This window comes from Dreissena polymorpha, chromosome 15, assembly GCF_020536995.1.
Source record: "Dreissena polymorpha isolate Duluth1 chromosome 15, UMN_Dpol_1.0, whole genome shotgun sequence".
In the NCBI taxonomy this organism is placed as follows: domain Eukaryota; kingdom Metazoa; phylum Mollusca; class Bivalvia; order Myida; family Dreissenidae; genus Dreissena; species Dreissena polymorpha.
In genome coordinates this window covers 16,235,088-16,259,807 of record NC_068369.1, presented here as the reverse complement: position 1 = coordinate 16,259,807, position 24,720 = coordinate 16,235,088, and the positions used below count along the sequence as shown (strand labels likewise).

Genomic DNA, 24,720 nt, shown 5'->3' with positions numbered 1-24,720 from the left:
CTTCATTTCCCTAAAAAAGGGGGAGATGTGTCTGCTGCTTCTATTTCTCGGGTTTAGACCTCGACTAAGGAAAGTTACTCTTATCTCTATCTAAGGATTCATTCCTTTTTAGGATCTGACCGCATGAATTAAGAGCTCTTTCTGTTTTGTGAGCTTATATTAATCACACCCCACTTTTTGACGTGCTCTAAGCTGTTTTCTGGAGGAATCCGACCACCTTTGTCATTTTTTTTATCTTCGTTTTCTGAAGTGCCAAAAATACAATTTGTATATGTTTGGGCTTGTTGTGGTTTCACTAACGGTAGTGTCTTCTTTACGACATAGACATATTACTTTGTCCGAGAAGTCATAATTAAAACCGTTTTAAGGAAGATTACTTGATATCATTAGCTGATAACCCTGTTTATGGGTTCTACTGTGTTGGGAAAATATATACTAACCTTCCCACTGCAGCTGCAAAATCAGCATGAGATAGCATGTCAGTATTTATGACATTAAAACAAAATTTTCAAATAAATTTCATTTTAATTATTAAATACTTACCTGCTATCGGTAAGTCCCACCTCCCAACCCGCTATTCGATTAATATTTTTGTATATATATTGAAAGAATATTGAGGGTTGGTTACCAATTTTTTGCTAGGTTGCATTGCACTATGTTTAACCTGGCCTGTATTACAGTATTGAGGTGGCTGATTCCCAGTTAAAATTCCAGATGAGTTAATTCCCCTTCGAAAGGAGAAGCATGAGATAGCAGGTAAGTATTTAATAATTAAAATGAATTTTATTTAAAAAAATTGTTTTTTGGACGAAATGACATCACTATTCCAGCAACATTCTCTATGTAACTTTTTAACAATGTAAATAAACTGTGAAAAAAAGCATAAAATAATAAGAAAATTGTTGGATTTGGTGGAATCCCGATAATAAAAATCTTGATATGATAATCTTGAAATAGAAAAGGGGGGGGGGGGGCGTGCGGAACAAGCTTGTCCCTGCCATTACTTTGTTGTTCATTGTGAGATTTTAAAATCATTTGGCACATTTGTTCACCATCATTAGATGGTATGTCGCGCGAAAGAATTACGTTGATATCTCCAAGGGCAATTTCACGCTTTGAGTTCAAAGGTAAAAAATGACCATACAGTGTAAATGAGCTTGTCAGAACCATAACTATGTCATTCATTTTGAGAATTTAAATTCATTTGGCACTTTTGTTCACCATCATTATACGGTGTATGACCGTGTGTAGCGCAAAAGAATTACGTCGATATCTCCAAAGTCAAGGTCACACTTTCAGTTTGAAGGTAAAAAATGACATAAATGAGCTTGTTTGTGCCATAACTTTGTCATTCATTGTGAGATTTAAAAAAACATTTGTTCACCATCATGGCACAGTGTGTGGCACGAAAGAATTACGTCAATATCTCAGAGGTCAAGGTCGCCACAACTAAAAATATATTTATTTTGATACAAAGGGGGTTAATTATAAATAATCAGTTCAGTTTGAGTTGCCTCCCATTATCTGACTTTTTTTCACATTGAAAACCTGGTTTTGTGACAATTTTGTCCCTTGTTTTTATTTTCACTGCTGTTATTTCACTGCAGAAATGTCTTATTTTATTATTAGGTATAAAATAAATCAGTTTTTTTTTATCTCAATATTTTGTTCATCTCCCATCCATATAAGTTAAACCTTAATGAATATATATAACTGGACACACTTGTATCCTCATTTTTTGGAGCATTATTTTTAGCAAAACAACAACACTAATTTTCCCAAATTTAGTAAAAATGCCGCGAATTTTTCAAATCCAAAGGGACCCGTTCCTATTCCAAAAACATTGAAAAAAACACTAGAAATTATGTTGTTGTTTTTTTGGCTACAAATACTGGTACTTAAAAATTTTAAATTAAGATTGAAAGTTTTAACTGGGTCCCAATAATTGAACAAATATCTATTGTATTTTACAGTGATTGAGATCGTCTACATTGCCTACATGGTAGCGGGGGTGTTCATTTTCCTGTGGGCTAAGACTTGGAGCCAGTGAGTATTGAGTACAACTCGAGGGCCTGGTATCACTAACAATCTTCTGACTCAAATTTTGAGTTTTTATGTCCCCCACCACTATAGTGGGAGACATATTGTTTTTGCCCTGTCTGTTGGTCTGTTGGTTGGTCTGTTGGTTTGCGCCAACTTTAACATTTGCAATAACTTTTGCAATATTAAAGATAGCAACTTGATATTTGGCATGCATATGTATCTCATAGAGCTGCACATTTTGAGTGGTGAAAGGTCAAGGGCAAATATATGGGTCAAAAGCGCTCATTTAATGTACACTTTTGCAATATTTCAATATTCAAGATAGCAACTTGATATTTGGCATGCATGTGTATCTCATGGAGCTGCACATTTATAGCTTATCAATTTTTTGAAGAAAAAAAAAAGAGCTATTGTCATCACCTTGGCGTCGGCGTTGCCTCTGGTTAAGTTTTGCGTTTAGGTACACTTCTCATAAAGTATCAATGTTATTGCATTCAAACTTGGTACACTTACTTACTATCATGAGGGGACTGGGCAGGCAACGTTAGATAACTCTGGCTTGCATTTTTACAGAATTATGTGCCCTTTTTATACTTAGAAAATTGAAAATTTTGGTTAAGTTTTGTGTTTAGGTCCATTTTATTCCTTAAATATCAAAGCTATTGCTTTCATACTTGCAACACTTACTAACTATCATGAGAGGACTGTGCAGGCAAAGTTATGTAACTCTGACTGACATTTTGACAGAATTATGTGCCCTTTTTATACTTAGAAAATTGAAAATTTGGTTAAGTTTTGTGTTTAGGTCCACTTTTTTCCTAAACTATCAAAGCTATTGCTTTCAATCTTGCAACACTTACTAACTATCATAAGGGGACTGTGCAGGCAAAGTTATGTAACTCTGACTGGCATTTTGACGGAATTATGGGCCCTTTATACTTGAAAATTTGGTTAAGTTTTGTGTTTTGGTCCACTTTACCCCAAAAGTATCATAGATATTCCTTTCATACTTTGAACACTCGCAAACTATCATAAGGAGACAGTAAAGGACAAGTTGCATAACTCTGGTTGTCATTTTTACGGAATTATGGCCCTTTTTTGACTTAGTAACTTTGAATATATGGTTACATTTTGTGTTAAGATCCACTTTACATCTAAAGTATCAAGGCTATTGCTTTTAAACTTTTAATACTTTCATGCTTTCATGAGGGTACTGTACCTGGCAAGTTGAATTTTACCTTGACCTTTGAATGACCTTGACTCTCAAGGTCAAATTATTAAATTTTGCTTAAATTGCTATAACTTCTTTGTTTATGATTAGATTGGATAGATACTTTGACAAAACAACTCTTACCTGACATACCACAATTGACTCCGTCCAAACAATCCCCCCTCAACCCCCCCCCATTATTTTTATGCCCCCCTTCGAAGAAGAGGGGGTATATTGCTTTGCTCATGTCGGTCGTTCTGTCGGTTGGTCGGTCTGTCGGTCGGTCCGTCCACCAGGTGGTTGTCAGACGATAACTCAAGAATGCTTGGGCCTAGGATCATGAAACTTCATAGGTACATTGATCATGACTCGCAGATGACCCCTATTGATTTTGAGGTCACTAGGTCAAAGGTCAAGGTCACGGTGACCAGAAATAGTAAAATGGTTTTTAAATGATAACTCAAGAACGCACACGCCTAGGATCATGAAACTTCATGGGTAGATTTATCATGACTTGCAGATGACCCCTATTGATTTTGAGGTCACTAGGTCACTAGGTCAAAGGTCAAGGTCACGGTGACCAGAAATAGTAAAATGGTTTCCGGATGATAACTCAAGAACGCATAGGCCTAGGATCATGAAACTTCATGGGTAGATTGATCATGACTCGCAGATGAACCTGATTGATTTTGAGGTCACTAGGTCAAAGGTCACGGTCACGGTGACCCGAAATAGTAAAATGGTTTTCGGATGATAACTCAAGAACGCATACTCCTAGGATCATGAAACTTCATAGGTAGATTGATCATGACTTGCAGATGACCCCTATTGATTTTGAGGTCAAAGGTCAAGGTCACAGTGACCCGAAATAGTAAAATGATTTTCGGATGATAACTCAAGAACGCTTTTGTCTAGGATCATGACACTTCATAGGTACATTGATCGTGACCCGCAGATGACCCCTATTGATTTTCAGGTCACTAGGTCAAAGGTCAAGGTCACAGTGACAAAAATCGTATTCACACAATGGCTGCCACTACAACGGACAGCCCATATGGGGGGCATGCATGTTTTACAAACAGCCCTTGTTTTAATTAAAGATCGTCTAATAAATGACCCCCACACCGTCACACTATACCCCCCCTATCCCCACCCCCAAAAAAATATTTTTTTATGCCCCAGGTAGGGTGGCATATAGCAGTCAGTATGTCAGTCTGTCTGTCCGAAAAAAACTTTAACATTCGCCATAACTTTTTCACTTTTTAAAATAGCAACTTTATATTTGGCATGCATGTGCATCTCACGGAGCTGCACATTTTGAGTGGTGAAAAGGTGAAGGTCAAGGTCACTCTTCAAGGTCAAATGTGTAATATATGGCGTCTGTCCGTCCGAAAACTTTAACTTTGGCCATAACTTTTTCAATATTGAAGAGAGCAACTTGATATTTGGCATGCATGTGCATCTCATGGAGCTGAACATTTTGAGTGGTGAAAGATGAAGGTCAAGGTCATACTTCAAGGTCAAATGTCAAATATATGGTGTCTGTCCATCCGAAAACTTTAACATTGGCCATAACTTTTTCAAAATTGAAGATAGCAACTTGATATTTGGCATGCATGTGTATCTCATGAAGCTGCACATTTTGAGTGGTAAAAGTTCAAGGTCAAGGTCATCCTTCAAGGTCAAAGGTCAAAGAAAATAAAAAATTTAAAAGCAGCGTTCTCATGAAGCTACATGTACACATTGTGAGTGGTGGAAGTTCAAAGTCACGGTCATCCTTGAAGGTCAAGGTCATCCTTGAAGGTCAAAGGTAAAAAAAATAATATTTTCAAAGTGGCGTTATCATGAAGCTGCACATTTTGAGTGGTTTAAGTTCAAGGTCAAGGTCATCCTTCAAGGTCAAAGGTAAAAAAAATATCATATTTCCAAGTGTTGTTCTCATGAAGCTGCTCATTTTGAGTGGTGGAAGTTCAAGGTCATCCTTCAAGGTCAAAGGTAAAAAAAAACACAATTTAAAGCGGCGTTCTCATGAAACTGCACATTGTGATTAGTGGAAGGTCAAGGTCATCCTTCAATGTCAAAGGTAAAAAAATAATAACTCAAAGCGGCGCAATGGGGCATTGTGTTTCTGACGAACACATCTCTTGTTACATTCATTAAGGTATTTGCTGTACATGTATTTGTTCATTTTAACGATGCATAGATTCTAAACACTAAAGTAATTTTCATTAAAGCTACTTTGGTTTTCACTTATAGATTAATTCGTTGAGTGTATTCAGGCGTATCTGACTGGACGCCTTTAGTTAATTGAATTACAACCAGTAAGTGTGTTGGAAATAAGTTTTTTTTTATTAGACTCGATAAATATTTCCGTATTACATAAGTGCTCACAATGTTACATAACTCGTAACCATCCCATGACCAGTTCACTTGCGTAAGCGAACGAGACAGCACTACCACAGTTGTTTTAAGTAAAATATTGTGAATACTTTTAGTCACATGTTTAGTTCAATCTGAATGAAACTTGCTAATCTTTACACATGGTGACAATCTTTATTAGCATAATATTTTTTCCTCATGGTGAACTTTTGTGATCACCTTCTTTTCAATTGTCTGTCTTCTGTTGTGCATCATGAATATTTGCCTTGTTAACACTGTAGAGGCCACATTTATTGTTGGATGTTCATGAAACTTTGTCAGAAGATTTGTCCCAATAATATCTTGGACGAGTTCAAATATGGATCCAGTCTGTTGAAAAAAAATTCCGCCATGGGGTCATTTGTTGTTCATTCTTCATGACACTTGGTTCAAATATTATTTTGTTCTATTGATATCATGGGCTGCAAAGAACAGGTCATTTCTTTTAATCTCAGGTGAGCGACTTTGGGCCTTTTAGGCCCTGTGGTCTTATATGTCTACAGCAAAACCTTGTTAACACTCTAGAAGTCACATTTATTGTCGGATGTTCAGGAAACTTAAGTCAGAACATCAGTTCATGATATATTGGATGAGTTCGAAAATGGTTCCGATCTGTTGAAAAACATAGTATTTATTATTTATTTTTAACTTCTATATTTTGTTTTGGTCTAGAACACTTCAGGATTGGTATTTGCTAATTGTAGACACCTTCCAGTAAAGAAGGTTCGATTCATTTATTGGATGGAGATTTAATGTAAAAAGAGTATTCAGTTAAAAGATTCAAGCCAGTAGGCTTTGTTGAAAATCAAATAAAATAAAAGCCATGCTGTATTGTGTTAACTTAAAATGTCGCTTAACCACATGTTGTGGATTAAATAGAAGGAGTTTTTCGGCGTTAGCTGTATACGCCAGCTTTTCACCTTAGCCTGACCTTTGTTAGCGTCCAATAGAATTCAAATAAAACTTCCTGCGGCCAAGTACAGATGAATACACTTAATTGACTGCATTGGCTTATTTGATAATACCACTAGAACATTGGAAACATGTCCGCGTCTTTGTAACACTGTTTTACTGCGTGTTCAGCATGAAACAGTTTTATCTCTAATAAAAAGGCTTAATAGATAGAACAGTTTTACACTCAATCTCGACATCAATACAGTTTTTGCGTGCACCTTTTATTTTCAAAGGATTTTCAACGTGAGAACGTTGTGTACTTAAAGGCCATGTTCTCATATTTAGTACTGACTTCCATATTCCTGACAACATGTTATATGTAAAAGTATAAAGAGCGGTGGAAGTGATGCCTCACTTTAATGCATTGCATTTCAACCCGCGAGGTATAAGGGGTCAGTTCGCGGTTAGTGTGTTTGAATGTCAGAGTTTATATACAGGTCAGACCTTATGCGCTGTTCGGAGTTCGCGGTCAGTAACATAATAGTTATATAATAAAGACGCTATAGCGTGAACTAGGTGAACTGGAATTTTCTTTACCACCAGAAAGATGTGAAATGAAGATATCCAGCGATATTATTTTATGACATGTCAATAATAGATTCTTAATGTGTTTTCAACAATACCATGATAAATATTATTTTTAATTAATTAACAAGAATTATTCCATCATATTTACTAATGTATTATTGCAGCATATTGACTAATGTATTAAGTATCATCGCGATGATTCTCGATACTGTTAATAATCGAATCAAATACACGTAGCAATGCCCGATAAACCACTCAAACAGGTTTGTTCGAAGAACGCGCGTATACATATTTAAAATATGTACGGAGACTTCGCGTGTGGCCGGTTGACTTTGGTTTTCTGTTTTGTATCTATAGGTTTATGACCAGCAATATGTAATAATGTAAAATAAGTCGCGAAAACTCAGCGTAACATCCCGTACTGCGTTTGATGCAGCTAAAAAATGCACAGAAAAAGATATTAGCTATCCTTGATCTCATTCATTTAAATCTTTACCTTCCATAAACTCCTACCACAATCAACGCCGTATATCTTTTTTAAAGATATTTCTTGTTTGTTATAAAGAAACAACTATTACTGGTATTTATTATTAATAGTTTCATATTATGTAATGATTGAACATAAAAAATTCATGATGCATAATAAATATTGATCTTGTTAATGCGTTAATCCATCAGGAAGTGTTGGAAATTATGCATGCGCAGCTCTGTATTTGTTAGAAAGTATTTTTATCATAACATGATATGTTTCTCCTACATGCAGATCATTCATACGATACACAGACACAATTTTGTTATACGGATCATTTGGGACATTGGGACATTATGGGACAGTATATTGACATGTGAATTCTTTTCAGCTTCAACTCAATTCAACAGTGAAAAAAGGGCATAATATCACTTTAAATGAAAGTGTGAACATCGGATGAAAGAAGTGTACTGGCCTTTTGTTCACAAGTTTTTAATGATACACATTGAATATTCAAGCTGTGAATCTCAATTCAACAGTGAAAAATGCGCATAATATCACTTTAAAAGAAGGTGCGAAAAACTGATTAAAGGAGTGTACCGGTCGTTAGTTCACAAGTTGTGAATGATACAATTAAATAGTCAAGCTGTGAATCTCAAACATCATTATCGCGATAAACATCGTGTTGGAGAGATCAATCTTGTAATGAAACAAATAATTTATGATTTGGGAATAATGAGTATTATTGAAGGATGAAATAGACAAAAATATAATATAATATATTCTCATTTATTTACCATGATCAAACGATCATATATTTAAAAGCAATAAACAAATAGTTTAACATACACGCATTTATTCACGATAAAACAGACATATGATACATAAAAACTAATGCATGAAAAAGGCGTGATGAATTTACAACACCCTTCCCTAACAACACACAATTATAGCCTAATGCTATATCCAATGGCCTGCAAGAACTCACGGATGGTCTTCTCATCCTTTGTGTACTGCTGGTACAAAGTCAACAGCAACATAAATAATACATATCAATAAAACAGGTTGATCATCGTACTTATCAAGTCTGTCACACATGAAATTTTTTATGAAAAATGAATATTATATGAAAAATTGCAATAAATGGGTATAAATGCAAGTTAATAATTTTGCCAATTGTATATGAATGTTTTTTCAGAAAAATACTTATTATATTTATGAGTATAAGTACAAAGTATATTATTACTTACCTCTAGATCAGTAGTAGCAATTACACTGTATTTCTTTGAATCCCGTTGTTCTTACTCCCAACGCTGACTAACGGATGACTTTGCCTTCTTTGTATAACAGTACCCCTGGTAACGGGATACAGACAAAGCCCCTTCCTGGATAAAAACCCTCCCGTCATTATACCCCCACAAACAAAGTTTAGGGGGGGTATATAGGAGTGAGCTTGTCTGTCGGTCGGTCCGTATTAAGTGTCCGCTCTCTAATTCAAGTAGTTTTCATCCGATCTTCACCAAACTTGGTCAGAAGTTGTATCTACATAATGTATAGACCAAGTTCGAACATGGGCCTTGGCGGGTCAAAAACTAGGTCACGGGGTCACCTAGTGCGTTTTAAACATTCAGCATGTTGTCCGCTCTCTAATTCAACTAGTATTCATTGATCTTCACCAAACTTGGTCAGAAGTTGTATCAAGATGATCTCAAGGCCAAGTTCGAACATGGGCCTTGCTGGGTCAAAAACTAGGTCACGGGGTCACTTAGTGCGTTTTAAACATTCAGCATTTTGTCCGCTCGCTAATTTAAGTAGTTTTCATCCGATCTTCCCCAAACTTGGTCAGAAGTTGTATCTAGATGATCTTAAGGCCAAGTTCGAACATGGGCCTTGCAGGGTCAAAAACTAGGTCACCGGGTCACTTAGTACGTTTTACACATTGAGCATGGTGTCTGCTCTCTATTTCAAGTAGTTTAAATCCGATCTTCACCACACTTGGTCAGAAGTTGTAACTAGATAATGTGTAGGTCAAGTTCGAACATGGGCCATGCCGGGTCAAAAACTAGGTCACGGGGTCACTTAGTGTGTTTTATACCTCACCATGTTGTCTGCTCTCCAATTCAAGTAGTTTTTATTCAATCTTCACCAAAATTGGTCAGAAGTTGTATCTTGATAATGTCTAGGGCAAGTTTGAATATGGGTCATGCCGGGTCAAAATCAAGGTCACGGGGTCACTTAGGGCGTTTTAAACATCACAATGTTGTCCGCTCTCTCATTCAAGTAGTTTTCATCCAATCTTCACCAAACTTGGTCAGAAGTTGTATCTAGATGATGTCTAGTTCAGGTTTGAATATGGGTCACGCCGGGTCAAAAACTAGGTCACGGGGTCACTTTTTGTGTTTTAAACCTCACCATGTTGTCCGCTCTCTAATTCAAGTTGTTTTCATCCAATCCTCACCAAACTTTGTCACAAGTTTTATCTAAATGATCTCTAGGACAAGTTTTAACATGGGCCATTCCGGGCCTAAAACTAGGTCACGAGGTCACCTAGTGCGTTTTTTAACATTCAGCCTGGTGTCAGCTCTCTAATTCAAGTAGTTTACATCCGATCTTTACCAAACTTGGTCAGAAGTTTTATGGAGATGATCTTAAGGCAAAGTTAGAAAATGGGCCTTTCTGGGTCAAAAACTAGGTCAAGGGGTCAATAAGTGCGTTTTAAAAACTGAGCATGGTGTCCGCTGTTTTTTGTGAAGACGACATGCAAAATATTATGTGTCAATGCGGAATGTGGGGGTATTCTTCACATCAAAAAGCCTCCCATGAGAAAACGAGGGCAGACAAAAACCCTCCCATGAAAAAACAGGGACGGACAAAAACCCTCCCGTGAAGTTGTGTTTTCAGGGATGTGAAATTGAAGGAAGAAAATGTGTATCGATTAACTGTATATTTACCGCTTTTGGAACATGCATATGTACCGGTATCTGATAATCCAATTTAGATTGTATGCAATAGGATACAGTGCAACAATTAATCGCGTCATACGCGCTTTCATGCAAAAAAAGTGCTTTCCGTGAACTTTCTGGAAACCTTGCGAAAATGATTGTGAAATTCTGTTAACAACTAACAATGCGTTTGCATGTCACTAATTTGTTTAAATTACTTATTTAATTTATCTTTGACTGTAACGTTTACAATTGCATTTTTTATAGACAGTATTTAAATGCATATTGTTAAATCTGTCATTGATTCAAAAGATCGATAGCACATAAAGCATTACCGATATTCGCTAACGGTTATTCAGGCCTACTAATCAGATAATCATAACAATGATATAGTTAATGGCATACAATAATATATATAAAAATATCAAACTGTGAATATGCAACTACTTTTAGTTTTTAATTAGTTTAATCACAGAATCAATTAAAAGCAACTAAACACCGACAAATGTATTTGCTTCACACAATGCTGCATTTATTAATCTGAAAAATTCACTCAATGCTGACAACATTTGCTCAAAATATCATGACTCTCAAATGTTTTTTATGTTGGTTTGATTATCAATTATGTTTATAGGTCATTTTATGTAGCATTATACTGTCTATACTTCATAATACTTGTTATCTGTATAAACAAAATAAAAAATGTCTTTGGAAGCTTGTTTGATTTTTTCACTGGAGGGCTTTTGTCCATTAACCATGATGATTTGAAAGTTGCATTTTAAGTATAGAAAATCTGTACCAGTATATCCTCAACAATATATTTTCCACATGTGTGGACCTATGAATCTCTACTGTCAATATTCCTTAGGGCAAATATAAATGATACATTCTTGAAATTCATTGGACATTCATATCGGAGGAAACTTAGTTTGGAAGAAAAAGAAATATGCGCTTGAATATAAATGGACATAATAATATATAAATAATAACAGAATTTAGCTCATTATACATTATTGTGTTGTTGTTGTTGTTGTGGTTGTATAAATAAACTAATTTGGGAAATTAGAAATACATCCTTTATCATAATGTAATGTAATGAATATTATTAGTAACACATATATATATATATATATATATATATAGTTTAAATAGAATCTTCGATGGGATATAATGAAGTTTGAAAAATGTATGGTTTCATTTCTCCAATGTAGTTCAATTATCGGGATCATCTGTTGATGTGTCTTAGTTCTTGATTAACAATTTGGCTCGGAGGTCAACATTACTTCAAACCAATACAGAACAGACATAACAAGTCCAAATTCAGATATGGTATATAATGAAATTTAAATAATTGATTATATAAGTGTAATTCCAATTTCCCAAGGAACATAACAGATACAAGTTCGGATTGAATGTGTATCGGGGTTTACATAATTGATTATAGAAGTGTTTAAGGTTTCATATTACCAATGTGGTTTGTCCATAGAGAACATCTGGTTATATGATCAAGTATGCTTAATGAAATGAGGTCTCCTGTTCCCAAAGGTTATTATCTGCACATGTTCATCACGAACATATTGGTAGAATGTGATAATTGTATATTGCACTCTTCTGCTGTGACATATGGTAGATGCATGAGCGATCAATCCAATCAACAAGGGTTATTGGAAGGGGTGGGTTTAGTAAATCGGTGGAAGAGTAAGAGTTAACCAACCAAGAATGGGATAAGACATATCTAAATTTTATTTTTATTTTCCTCAGAATAAAATGCTGTGTGGTTGTTGTAAGAATTCATTCTGCACCTCAGATCTATAGAACTCTCTGATAGACTGATAGTTGCGAATCACTGTGTATTGTACTCTACTTAAGTAAAAGATTAAATAGCACTTAGAACATATTCAGAGACTTGTCTTCTTTAATAAAATAGTGTTATAATAAGTGACTACGGTACATGCTGTCCTTGTTCCTCTTCAGGTAAGACATTTCATTTAACTATTATTTTCTGTTAAGTTAAGTTAAAATAACATTTTACCATAGTTTTATAAAGTGATAAATGAATAGTTTCCTATTTGGCAATTTTAGACTTATGCAATTTTATTTGTGCGCATTATCTTATACATTTATTTGTTAGTTAAATAAAAAATAAATTAATATTGCAAACACTGTATTATGTGAATTGGGAATAAGACATCAAACTGGGAATGGACATCATTTTGGTGATTTTCTCAAACAAAAATTTTCATTTCATGATCTACATTTATTATATTATCTATAATTTAAGCTTAATAAGCAAATTTCTATGACTTTTTCATTAACAGTGATTGTATTTTTATCATTTAAAGTGTATTTTTAAATGCGCGGCATGGACACAATTGCATTACAAAAGGATTTTTTTTTAATTAAAAAAATCCAGTTTTGAAGTTAAATCAATTTAAATGATGCTATTATATATGCTAATATCTGTTTTCATTATAATTTGTAAAACTAGATAAATACAACATAAAAAACTGCATATTATGCACTTACAGTACACTCCACGCGTTTTCCCCAATTTCCCTCCATACTCCGCGGGTTTCGACCTGGAGGGAGATTAAGAAAATCCCGCTATACGCGGCGTTTGCATAATTTTGGACGCGGGGGTTAACGATCGGCAAAACTGATAAGCCAACGCGGCGGCCCTCGGCGTTGGCAACGCGGGGGAAACTCCGCGTTTTACGAGATAACGATCAATTTAATTTTGTTTGACTTCCTGATTTTCAAATAAAATTACATTTATTACAAGTACATACATGTACATGTAGTATAATATTTACAATAAAAAAAAACAACCAAGATAGATCGATCCCGACGTGGTTGTAGAAGTAGTTGTTGTATAGAAAACTCGTTGATTTACGACACACAAAACGTCGTCTTTTAACTAATACTTACCAATTAATATAAACACAGTTTGCAACATTGTTTTTATTTTGATAATTTAATCCAAAGTTTTCATGTTAGCAGGTGATTTTCTATACTGAACATGTATACAAATGACAAAGGACCCTAAAAATCTCGCAAATCTGTGTGAATTGACAGTTTGACGTAATCAAAGAAAAGCCGCTTCCTGTCTACAGGCATAACTTACTCAAGTAAACACGTTCAACGAATGCATAAGGAATGGTTTTAATTGTCGGAACAAAGTCAATTCTCTGCTCGCTAATGCATTGATTTTCTCTTTGTTTGTAGGTTATTCCATTGATTGCTAAAAGGTGGTAACTATTGAGTTGATAATTGCATTTAATATTCACAGTTGTATTCTTGTTGCGTCGACATTCTAAACAATGTTTACCAGTAATTATGGACCAAATCGGCAGAGTGACATTCACACATGTTAATCCCTTTTGTCAAAACACTGCAGACAGCAGTCTACACAATAGGTCAGTAGACAAGCTTTGCGTGTTTTCATAACGTCAAACACTTAAAATCCAGTTCCACCCAGATGTCTTCTTTAATCAGTTTACTATACAATTAGTGTTAAAATAATTACTCTACTAAAATACCGTAACGATAAAGATTCGGCGTGTTCGATTTGAAATTATTTTAGAGGAAATATCAACTTTTTCGCGATATAATTTCGTTAATAAATACCAAAGAAACTTTTAACCGAAATCAACAAAATTCAATGTTCTCTGCGCTACAAAGTTTGTATAAAAAAATCAATACACGCACGCTTTGCAGGAGTATACATTGTACCTTGACCTTGTACATTGCAGCATAATTTTCGCGCGCTTTTGTCGGGAAATATACATGACTGTATATTGGAAGCATTTGTAAACGTCGTGTTAACAATTAAAAATCGTAGTGTGTTTCGGATTACGAATTATTATTCTCATTTGGAAATTTTACGGAACATTTATTCTTGTGTCATATGTGTAATGATTTAAATATTAATTTGTCAAATGTATTATATTAGACTTATTCATATCGTAGACGTACCTGTGAATTAAAAAACATAATTTTTATATGTATTAATTTTCTATACAATTATCTTTTTTATACATGTACTACAGTATTTAAACAATTTATTATAACAATGTTTTTATTTATTGGCATGCCCAGTAGCACACTGCTAACGCGGCGTTGCGCGGCGATAACTGATAAGAACGGAAAGTGTCTGCATTTACCGACTAGCCTAAAGTAATACACGCCGCGGGAATTAGCAAACGCGGCGTAACGCCGAGCGTTTTATCGAGTTCACCTCGCTCTTCCAACGCCGCGTGAACACTCGCTAGCAGAAAAAACCCGCGGAGGGAGCGCGTTTTTTGGGGAAAACGCGTGGAGTGTACTGTATGATAAAACACAATTTATTCCCAAATTGATGTCTTATTCCCAATTCACATAATACAGTGTTTGGAAATATTTCATTATTTCTGTTAATTGATGTAACTCCTTTCATGAAAACTTACCCTTCTCGAAAAAGTGTACTAAATGCGCATTTAATACGCATTAAATGCGCATGTTATTGGCATCGTATTTTTTTCGTAACAAGTGCATTTTATTCTGTTTAAAAAACAACACTTTACTTGTGTGTTTATACACATAAGTGTATTTTTTTCCAAGAAATAATACAATTGAGTGCATTTATTATGTTAATAAGTGCACTTAAGTTTATTGTCAATGGCATTTATACACTTAAGTGTATTTTAAGACATACAAATAATACACTTCATGGTCTAAGTGACTTTTTTAAAGCGCATTAATACACTTTAGTGCATTTCCAGTCATTCAAATAATACACATTACAGAATAAAAAGTGAATTTTTAAAGCGCATTTATACACTTGAGTGCATTTCCAGTCATACAAATAATACACTTATCAGTAACTAAAGTAATCTTTCAAGTGCATCAATACACTTGAGTGTATTTTAACTCACACAAATAATTCACTTCATGGAGTATTCAAAGTGAATTTTTTAAGCGCATTAATACACTTGAGTGCATTTCCAGTCATACAAATAAAACACTTAATTGAGTATTCAAAGTGATTTTTTTTAAGCGCATTAAACACTTGAGTGCATTTCCACTGATACAAATAATACACCTTACAAAATTGAAAGTGAATTTTTTTAAGCGCATTAATACAATTGAGTACATTCCCGGTCATACAAATAATACACTGTACAGTATTAAAAGTGATTTTTAAGCGCATTATTACACTTGAGTGCATTTTCAGTCATACAAATAATACACTTTATGAAGTATTGGAAGTGAATTGTTTAAGCGCACTATACGCTTAAGTGTACTTTTGATCACTTCAAATTAATATGCTTAAAAATTAACCAAAATAAAAAAAATCCCAGCATTTTAAAGCCAGCATTCAGAAGTTGTGTCTAGATGATGTCTAGGCCAAGTTCGAATATGGGTTATGGCAGGTCAAAAACTAGGTCACGGGGTCACTTAGTGCGTTTTAAACATTGAGCATGGTTTCCTCTCTCTAATTCAAGTAGTTTTCATCTGATCTTCACCAAACTTGGTCATAAGTTGTATCTAGATGATGTCTAGGTCAAGTTTGAATATGGGTCATGCGAGGTCAAAAACTAGGTCACGGGGTCACTTTGTACGTTTTACACATTCAGCATGGTGTCTGCTCTCTAATTCAAGTAGTTTTCATCCGATTTGCACCACACTTGGTCGGAAGTTGTATCTAGATGATGTGTAGGTCAAGTTCAAACATGGGCCATGCAGGGTCAAAGACCAGGTCACGGGGTCACTTAGTGCGTATTAAACATTGAGCACATTGTCAGCTGTTTTTTGTGAAAACAACATGCAAAATATTCTGTATCAATGCGGCATGTGGGGGTATTGGTCACATCTGTGACAAAGCTCTAGTTTTGTTCATTACTGTGCTAAAATATGCCCTTCTGAGAGCCAATGTTCAAGTTGTTATGAATTTCGAAAGAAAATCACTGCATACAAGCAGACAATATTTAGCAGCTAAGCCCCTGTCACTATTTGATTTTCTACACTGTTCCTAACAAAGAATGCATTCATAAACCACCCTTCATAGAGCAGTTCCCCAGCTGATCATGTCTGGAAACTACTGTCATGGTCTTTGCGAGGCGTATCTTGTGCATGATCTCATTTGAGATCAGGTCCTGAAAAATATTTTATAATGTAAGTGTTAACTATTGCTGTAATGGTAATCTTGTTCAACAGTTGCTATAAATAACATAAATTTAAATCAAAACAAGTTTGTTGGCGTGTTGTTTTTGTTTGTATATTAATTTTGCAATTTTAATCTTGTGATCCCTTGTGACTTAACACTTTTCATAAACAGTTTAAAAATTACGTTTGGTAGAAAATACTGTTTATAAATGTACTAATATATGTGGACTCATTTGGCTGTGTGGACTGGTGGGAAGTGTGACGTCTTTAAAATGCAATAACCTTTATTATATAGTTTTACCTCTCAACAAATCCAGCAGGACGCTACAGGGCGTGGTTTCCCACTCCTTTTCCCCTAAAGTTGGCCTGCTCATGCAGGGTAAAACCTGGTATAAATGTCCATACATCAGGTTTCTTTTGCTCTCTTTTTCGGCAGGCGATGATGCACATTCTTTCCAATGGATCTTCCAATCAATGTTAATTTCACCTTGGCGTTTAACCTTCAAATTTGAAAGTTCTTATTAAATATGGGGGAAAGAAATCTGTTCATTAATGACAAGAAATCGGTATAAATACAACTTAATATGACAATAACCATAAAATACAGCCATAATAATTCAAATGGTGTTTTTCCTTAAAATTGCATTACATTTACTAATCCATTTACATTCCAGTGACAATACATTATTATGATAATGATCATAAATAAATTAAAAAGAGATGCAGACATGAAAATACAAACCTGTTTCAACTATTCCTCAGTATTCCAAAAAAATGGCAGTTGCAGAACTATGAGACCATATCACTTTAACCACCCACTTTAAATCTTCTTTGCAACAAACTTATTGTTGATTTACACATTGTAGTAAATACATATTGTTTTCATCGCACAATACTTCATGCTGAAAGTATTTAAAACCATTTGACACTAGAATTAAAAGTCTTAGTGTTGCTCAAGTAAACCTAAAATTAAGCACCCCGCTAAAATGTAGCTAAATTTATGTTGCTGCAAAATAACTTCCTGTGCTCCAAATAAGTTCTTGTGCTCCAACCAATCAAAGGTGGCTTGTTTTCAATAGATGGTGCCTGAACCAATCAAAAGTCTATAAACACCCCTTTGTTAGGCTTAGATGGAGCACTGATAGGGATTTATGTTTATGATGCTTATCGATCTCTTATCTAATCCCATACTGATAATTTCCACTGATAAAACACATTTTAACACTAAAATATTGATTGAATAATGCACAGCACCTAAAGCATAATTGTTATATTTAATTGTGAATATTTCAATATAACATTCTGAATGGTGTTAGCAAATAATAATAATATTTATAAATATTATTTAAATTGCCTTTTAAAATATATGTTAATAGTCAATGTGGTAGACATTAATTGAATTGGGGTTAAATATCAGTGTGAGAAAGTTCAAATACTAATTTTTATACGCCCGTATAAAATACGGGACGTATTATGTGAAACCCCTTGGCGGCGGGCGGGCGGGCGGCGGGCGGCGGGCGGAAGGCATCACTTTGTCCGGACTCTAATTCAAATTGTATTCATCCGATCTTCACCAAACTTGGTCAGCAGTTGCATCTAGTTGATATCTAGGCCAAGTTCGAATATGGGTCATGCCGGGTTAAAAACTAGGTCATAGGGTCAATAAGTGCATTTTCAAAGGGGCCACTTTGTCCGGACTCTATTTCAAATTGTATTCATCCGATCTTCACCAAACTTGGTCAGCAGTTGTATCTAGTTGATATCTAGGCCAAGTTCGAATATGGGTCATGCCGGGTCAAAAACTAGGTCATAGGGTCAATAAGTGCATTTTCAAAGGGGCCACTTTGTCCGGACTCTATTTCAAATTGTATTCATCCGATCTTCACCAAACTTGGTCAGCAGTTGCATCTAGTTGATATATAGGCCAAGTTCGAATATGGGTCATGCCGGGTCAAAAACTAGGTCATAGGGTCAATTAGTGCATTTTCAACGGCGCCACTTTGTCCGGACTCTAATTCAAATTGTATTCATCCGATCTTCACCAAATTTGGTCAGAAGTTGTGTCTAGATGATATGTAGGTCAAGTTCAAATATGGGTCATGCCGGGTCAAAAACTAGGTCACGAGGTTACTTAGTGCATTTCAAGCATTTAGCATGGTGTCCGCTCTCTAATTGAAGTAGTTTTCATCTGATCTTCACCTAATTTGGTCAGAAGTTGTGTCTAGATGATATGTAGGTCAAGTTCGAACATGGGTCATGCCGGGTCAAAAACGAGGTCACATAGTGCATTTCAAGCATTAAGCATGTTGTCCGCTCTTTAATTGAAGTAGTTTTCATCTGATCTTCACCAAATTTAGTCAGATGTTACATCTAAGTGATATCTAGGTCAAGTTCAAATATGGGTCATGCCGGGTCAATAACTAGGTCTTGAGGACACTTTCAAGCATTGAGCATGGTGTCCAAAACCTTCGAACGGGCGTATCTTGTGACAGTTTGGCACTCTTGTTTATGTTGTGGAGATGTAATTGATTCTGGCAAGCCCACATAATATTTTTGACACTTAATATTTGTATTAGTTACCCACAGCCTGATTTAGTTTTACTTTTCCTTTAACAAGCTGCTCTACTAAGTCACATATTTTATTTATTTAGTTGTACTTTTCCTTTGAAAAGCTGCTCTACTGATTTACATATTTTATGAGCTGACAAATTACAACAATAAGACCATTAACATTATGTGAAGATAAAAAAGAATTCAGTACAATCCTCCTATTAAACACTATATCTCTGTCCTTTAACTTGAGTTATTGCTATAGTGTTGCTCTTTTTAGCTTGACTTTTATATATGAAATATATATAGTGGAGCTATCCTAAACACCCCGGCGTCTGCGTCTGCATCAGCGTTAGCGTTAGAGTGCAAATGTTAAAGTTTTCATACTACCCCAATTATTTTCATTGTCCCTTGACATATTGCTTTCATATTTTGCAAACTTGTTAACCAACATGACCCCAACCTATAAACAAGAGCAGACAACTCTATCAAGCATTTTGTCAAAATAATGGCCCCTTTTCCACTTAGAATATGCAGCAAATGTTAAAGTTTGCGTACTTCCCAAAATATTTTCAATGTCTCTTGACATATTGCTTTCATATTTTGCATACTTGTTTACAATCATGACCCCAACCTATAAACAAGAGCAGACAACTGTGTCAAGCATTTTGACAGAATTATTGCCCCTTTTATACTTAGAATATGCATATTATTGATATATCTAAGTTAAAGTGTGTGTACTACTCCACATATTTCCTATATCCTTTGACATATTGCTTTTATATTTTGCATACTTGTTTACCAACATGACCTCATCCTATGAACAAGAGCAGACCACTGTATCAAGCATTTTGACAGGATTATGGCCCCTTTTATACTTAGATATTTGAACATTTTGCTTAAATTGCCATAACTTCTTTATTTATGATCACATTTTATTAATACTTTGACAAAACAACACTTACCTAAATACCACAATGGATTCCACCGAAAACAATACCCCAGGCCCCTACCCAGAATCCCTGCCCCCCCTCCTAACCCCCCACCCCCAATTTTGTTTTTAAACATCATCTAATAAATGACCACACCCCACATTATACCCCCTCTCACCCCCCTACCCCCTCCCCACCCCCGATTTTTTTTTCCTTTTTTTCTATTGACTAATAAATTACCCCACCCCACATTATACCCCCTCTCAAACCCCCCCCCCCCCCTACCCTCCCCCCTCCCCCCCCCCCAAAAAAAAAATTATTATTTTCCTTTTTAGCCGGATTTTTTTCGAAAAAATCTCGGCTTATAGATTGATGTTGTCGGGCGGGCGGGGGGGCGGGCGGGCGGGCGGGGTGGTGGCGTGCTAGAAAATGTTAAAGTTCTTATTTCATGGTATAACTTTGGTATGCTTGGACCTAGAGTCTTCAAACTTGACATGAAGGTTGGCCAGGATTAACAGATGACCACTGGTCATTTCAAGGTCATTCATTTGAAGGTCAAGGTCACTGTGACCTTCAATATAAAAAATGTTAAAGTTGTTATAACTTTGGTATGCTTGGACCTAGAGTCTTGAAACTTGACATGAAGGTTGGCCATAACTAGTTAGTAACCACTGGTCATTTCAAGGTCATTCATTTGAAGGTCAAGGTCACTGTGACCTTGAATGTAAAAATGTTAAAGTTCTTATTTCATGGTATAACTTTGGTATGCTTGGACCTAGAGTCTTCAAACTTGACATGAAGGTTGGCCAGGATTAACAGATGACCACTGGTCATTTCAAGGTCATTCATTTGAAGGTCAAGGTCACTGTGACCTTCAATATAAAAAATGTTAAAGTTGTTATAACTTTGGTATGCTTGGACCTAGAGTCTTGAAACTTGACATGAAGGTTGGCCATAACTAGTTAGTAACCACTGGTCATTTCAAGGTCATTCATTTGAAGGTCAAGGTCACTGTGACCTTGAATGTAAAAATGTTAAAGTTCTTATTTCATGGTATAACTTTGGTATGCTTGGACCTAGAGTCTTCAAACTTGACATGAAGGTTGGCCAGGATTAACAGATGACCACTGGTCATTTCAAGGTCATTCATTTGAAGGTGAAGGTCACTGTGACCTTCAATATAAAAATGTTAAAGTTGTTATAACTTTGGTATGCTTGGACCTAGAGTCTTGAAACTTGACATGAAGGTTGGCCAGAACTAGTAAGTAACCACTGGACATTTCAAGGTCATTCATTTGAAGGTCAAGGTCACTGTGACCTTGAATGTAAAAATGTTAAAGTTGTTATAACTTTGGTATGCTTGGACCTAGAGTCTTGAAACTTGACATGAAGGTTGGCCAGAACTAGTAAGTAACCACTGGACATTTCAAGGTCATTCATTTGAAGGTCAAGGTCACTGTGACCTTGAATGTAAAAATGTTAAAGTTCTTATTTCATGTTATAACTTTGGTATGCTTGTACCTAGAGTCTTCAAACTTGAAATAAAGATTGGCCAGTATTAGAAGATGACCACTGGTCATTTCAATGTCATTCATTTGAAGGTCAAGGTCACTGTGACCTTAAATGTTAAAATGTTAAAATTGTTATAACTTTGGTATGCTTGGACATAGAGTCTTCAAACTTGACATGAAGGTTTGCAAGCACACTTAGATGACCACTGGTCATTTCAAGGTCATTCATTCTAAGGTCAAGGTCACTGTGACCTTGAATGTAAAAATGTTAAAGTTCTTATAACTTTGGTAGGTAAAAATGTTAAAGTTCTTATTCCATGTTATAACTTTGGTATGCTTGTACCTAGAGTCTTCAAACTTGACATAAAGGTTGGCCAGTACTAGAAGATCACCACTGCTCATTTCAATGTCATTCATTTGAAGGTCAAGGTCACTGTGACCTTCAATGTTAAAATGTTAAAATTGTTATAACTTTGGTATGCTTGGACCTAGAATCTCAAACTTATATCATCATATTTATGTGTCCAATCTATCTGCTAGAACTGGTGTGATAGAAACCTTTTGGAGTGATCATAAGGCTGTCTGGATTTCTGTGTAGGTATGTGAAAGCAAAACAATAAATAGTATTATTTCATCTAAGTTTATTTTCTTACATTTGATAATGAAATTGATGGAAACTTCAAACAATATGTTACTAATTTGCTAATAAAAAAATTGAGATCAAACTTTCCTAATTGTCAATTCAAGTTCATATTTGTGACCTTAAATGTTATTGTTGTTCATGTATATGCATGCATTCAAAACATAACACAAGGTTTGCTCATGCCTTGAAAAGTACTTACATTTCATTTTGACCTTTGAACAATATTTCAGTAATTTAAGTATTGCATTGACAAAAACACGAAAGGTACTTTCCTGTCATTTAAATCAAAAATCTGGCTTCAATGCGGTCATCTCCGACCGCGGAACTCTTGTTATATTTTTGAAAGATTGTCTAATTAATTATTAAATATGAACAAGAGTGCCAAACTGTCACAAGATACGCCCGTTTTAAGACTTTGGACAACTTGATAACTTTACCATGACCCATATTTGAACTTGACCTACATATCATCTAGACACAACTTCTGACCAAAGTTGGTGAAGATCTGATGAAAACTACTTCAATTAGAGAGCAGACACCATGCTAAATGCTTGAAATGCACTACGGGACCTCGTGACCTAGTTTTTAACCTGGCAAGACCCATATTTGAACTTGACCTACATGTAGATATTGTCTAGACACAACTTCTGACCAAAGTTGGTGAAGATCGGATGAAAACTACTTCAATTAGAGAGCACTTGCTAAATGCTTGAAATGGTTTAAGTGACCCTGTGACCTAGTTTTTGACCTGGAATGACCCATATTCCAACTTGACCTAAATACTGTCTAGATACAACTTCTGACCAAGTTTGGTGAAGATTGGATGAAAACTACTTCAATTAGAGAGTGGACACCATGCTAAATGCTTGAAATGCACTAAGTGACCCTGTGACCTAGTTTTTGACCCAGCATGACCCATATTCGAACTTGACCTAGATATTGTCTAGATACAACTTCTGACCAAGTTTGGTGAAGATCGGATGAATACAATTTGAATTAGATTCCGGACAAAGTGGCGCCGTTGAAAATGCACTAATTGACCCTATGACCTAGTTTTTGACCCGGCATGACCCATATTCGAACTTGGCCTATATATCAACTAGATGCAACTGCTGACCAAGTTTGGTGAAGATCGGATGAATACAATTTGAAATAGAGTCCGGACAAAGTGGCCCCTTTGAAAATGCACTTATTGACCCTATGACCTAGTTTTTGACCCGGCATGACCCATATTCGAACTTGGCCTAGATATCAACTAGATGCAACTGCTGACCAAGTTTGGTGAAGATCGGATGAATACAATTTGAATTAGAGTCCGGACAAAGTGATGCCTTCCGCCCGCCGCCCGCCCGCCGCCAAGGGGTTTCACATAATACGTCCCGTATTTATACGGGCGTATAATAATTTCCCCTTGATGGCTTACGTTATGCTGTCAAGCACTCAAATAGTCAAGCGCGCTGTTCTCTGACAGCTCTTGTTTATGAAGTTGTACTAAAAAATACACTTGTACAGAAAGAATTTTTTTTTTCAAATCAGAAGATACACTTATATGCACAAAAAATGCACTGCATTTAAAAAATGCACTATTGCATAAAAAGATGCTCTTAGTCTACAGACGATACACAAAAAGTACAGTAAAATACACTTAAAGATAATGAAAATACAGAAAAATGCACTTTAATGCACTTAATTATGAAAAAGTGCAGAAAAATACACTTCCGTAAAAATGCAGAAAAAATACACTTTTAAAAGTGTATTTTGTTAAAAAGTGCATTTTATTTTGAGAAGAGTATGTATGTTATTAATACACTGTAACTCCAATATAACGCGGATGACGGGGTCCAAGCCACGCAACAGCGTTATAAACGGACAGCGTTATAAGTTTTGAGCTTATTTATTTAAGGGGCTATAAAAACAGGTAAAGTATAGCCTATAATATAGGTCCTGTGTATCGTCATGCTGTGTTGTCATCCGCAAATACATGCATATAAACCGAATCGAACGATAACAGTATACATACCGCTTTTCTAATGTGCACATTTATCCGATAATCCAATATAATTACATCACTTACGAAAAAATAATGTTTAACATTTATGACAAGAAATATGTTTACGAACTTCGTAAACAAATTCATATGCCTACGCCATTTGTCAGAAAAATTGGTACAGTGCATTATGGGACACAGCTTTCATTGGACGAGCGCATTTAAATTTAGATTGAATGCAACACGATACATGTACAAAGAAATGTTTTATTGCGTCATATGCAGCATGTAAAAAACGTGCTTTCCGTGGACTTTCTGATAACGGGCAAAAATTTAAGTGCATCTCTGTTAACTATGACACTGCGTTAGCATGTAAATAAATCGTCAGG

General features: G+C 35.5%; 1 protein-coding gene across 3 annotated transcripts in view; it reads left to right on the top strand.

Moving 5' to 3' along the window:
• LOC127861011 (nuclear envelope integral membrane protein 1-like) overlaps window positions 1-24,720 on the top strand; it is a 102,231-nt gene that overhangs the window by 24,806 nt on the left and 52,705 nt on the right. For all 3 annotated transcript variants that reach the window (XR_008040019.1, XM_052399362.1, XM_052399361.1), the window contains exon 5: window positions 1,974-2,046. Coding sequence is in view for 2 of the 3 variants with exons in the window: in XM_052399362.1 (XP_052255322.1) it covers window positions 1,974-2,046 (73 nt within the window). In the remaining variant the exon portion in view is untranslated. The remainder of the gene's footprint in view (window positions 1-1,973; window positions 2,047-24,720) is intronic.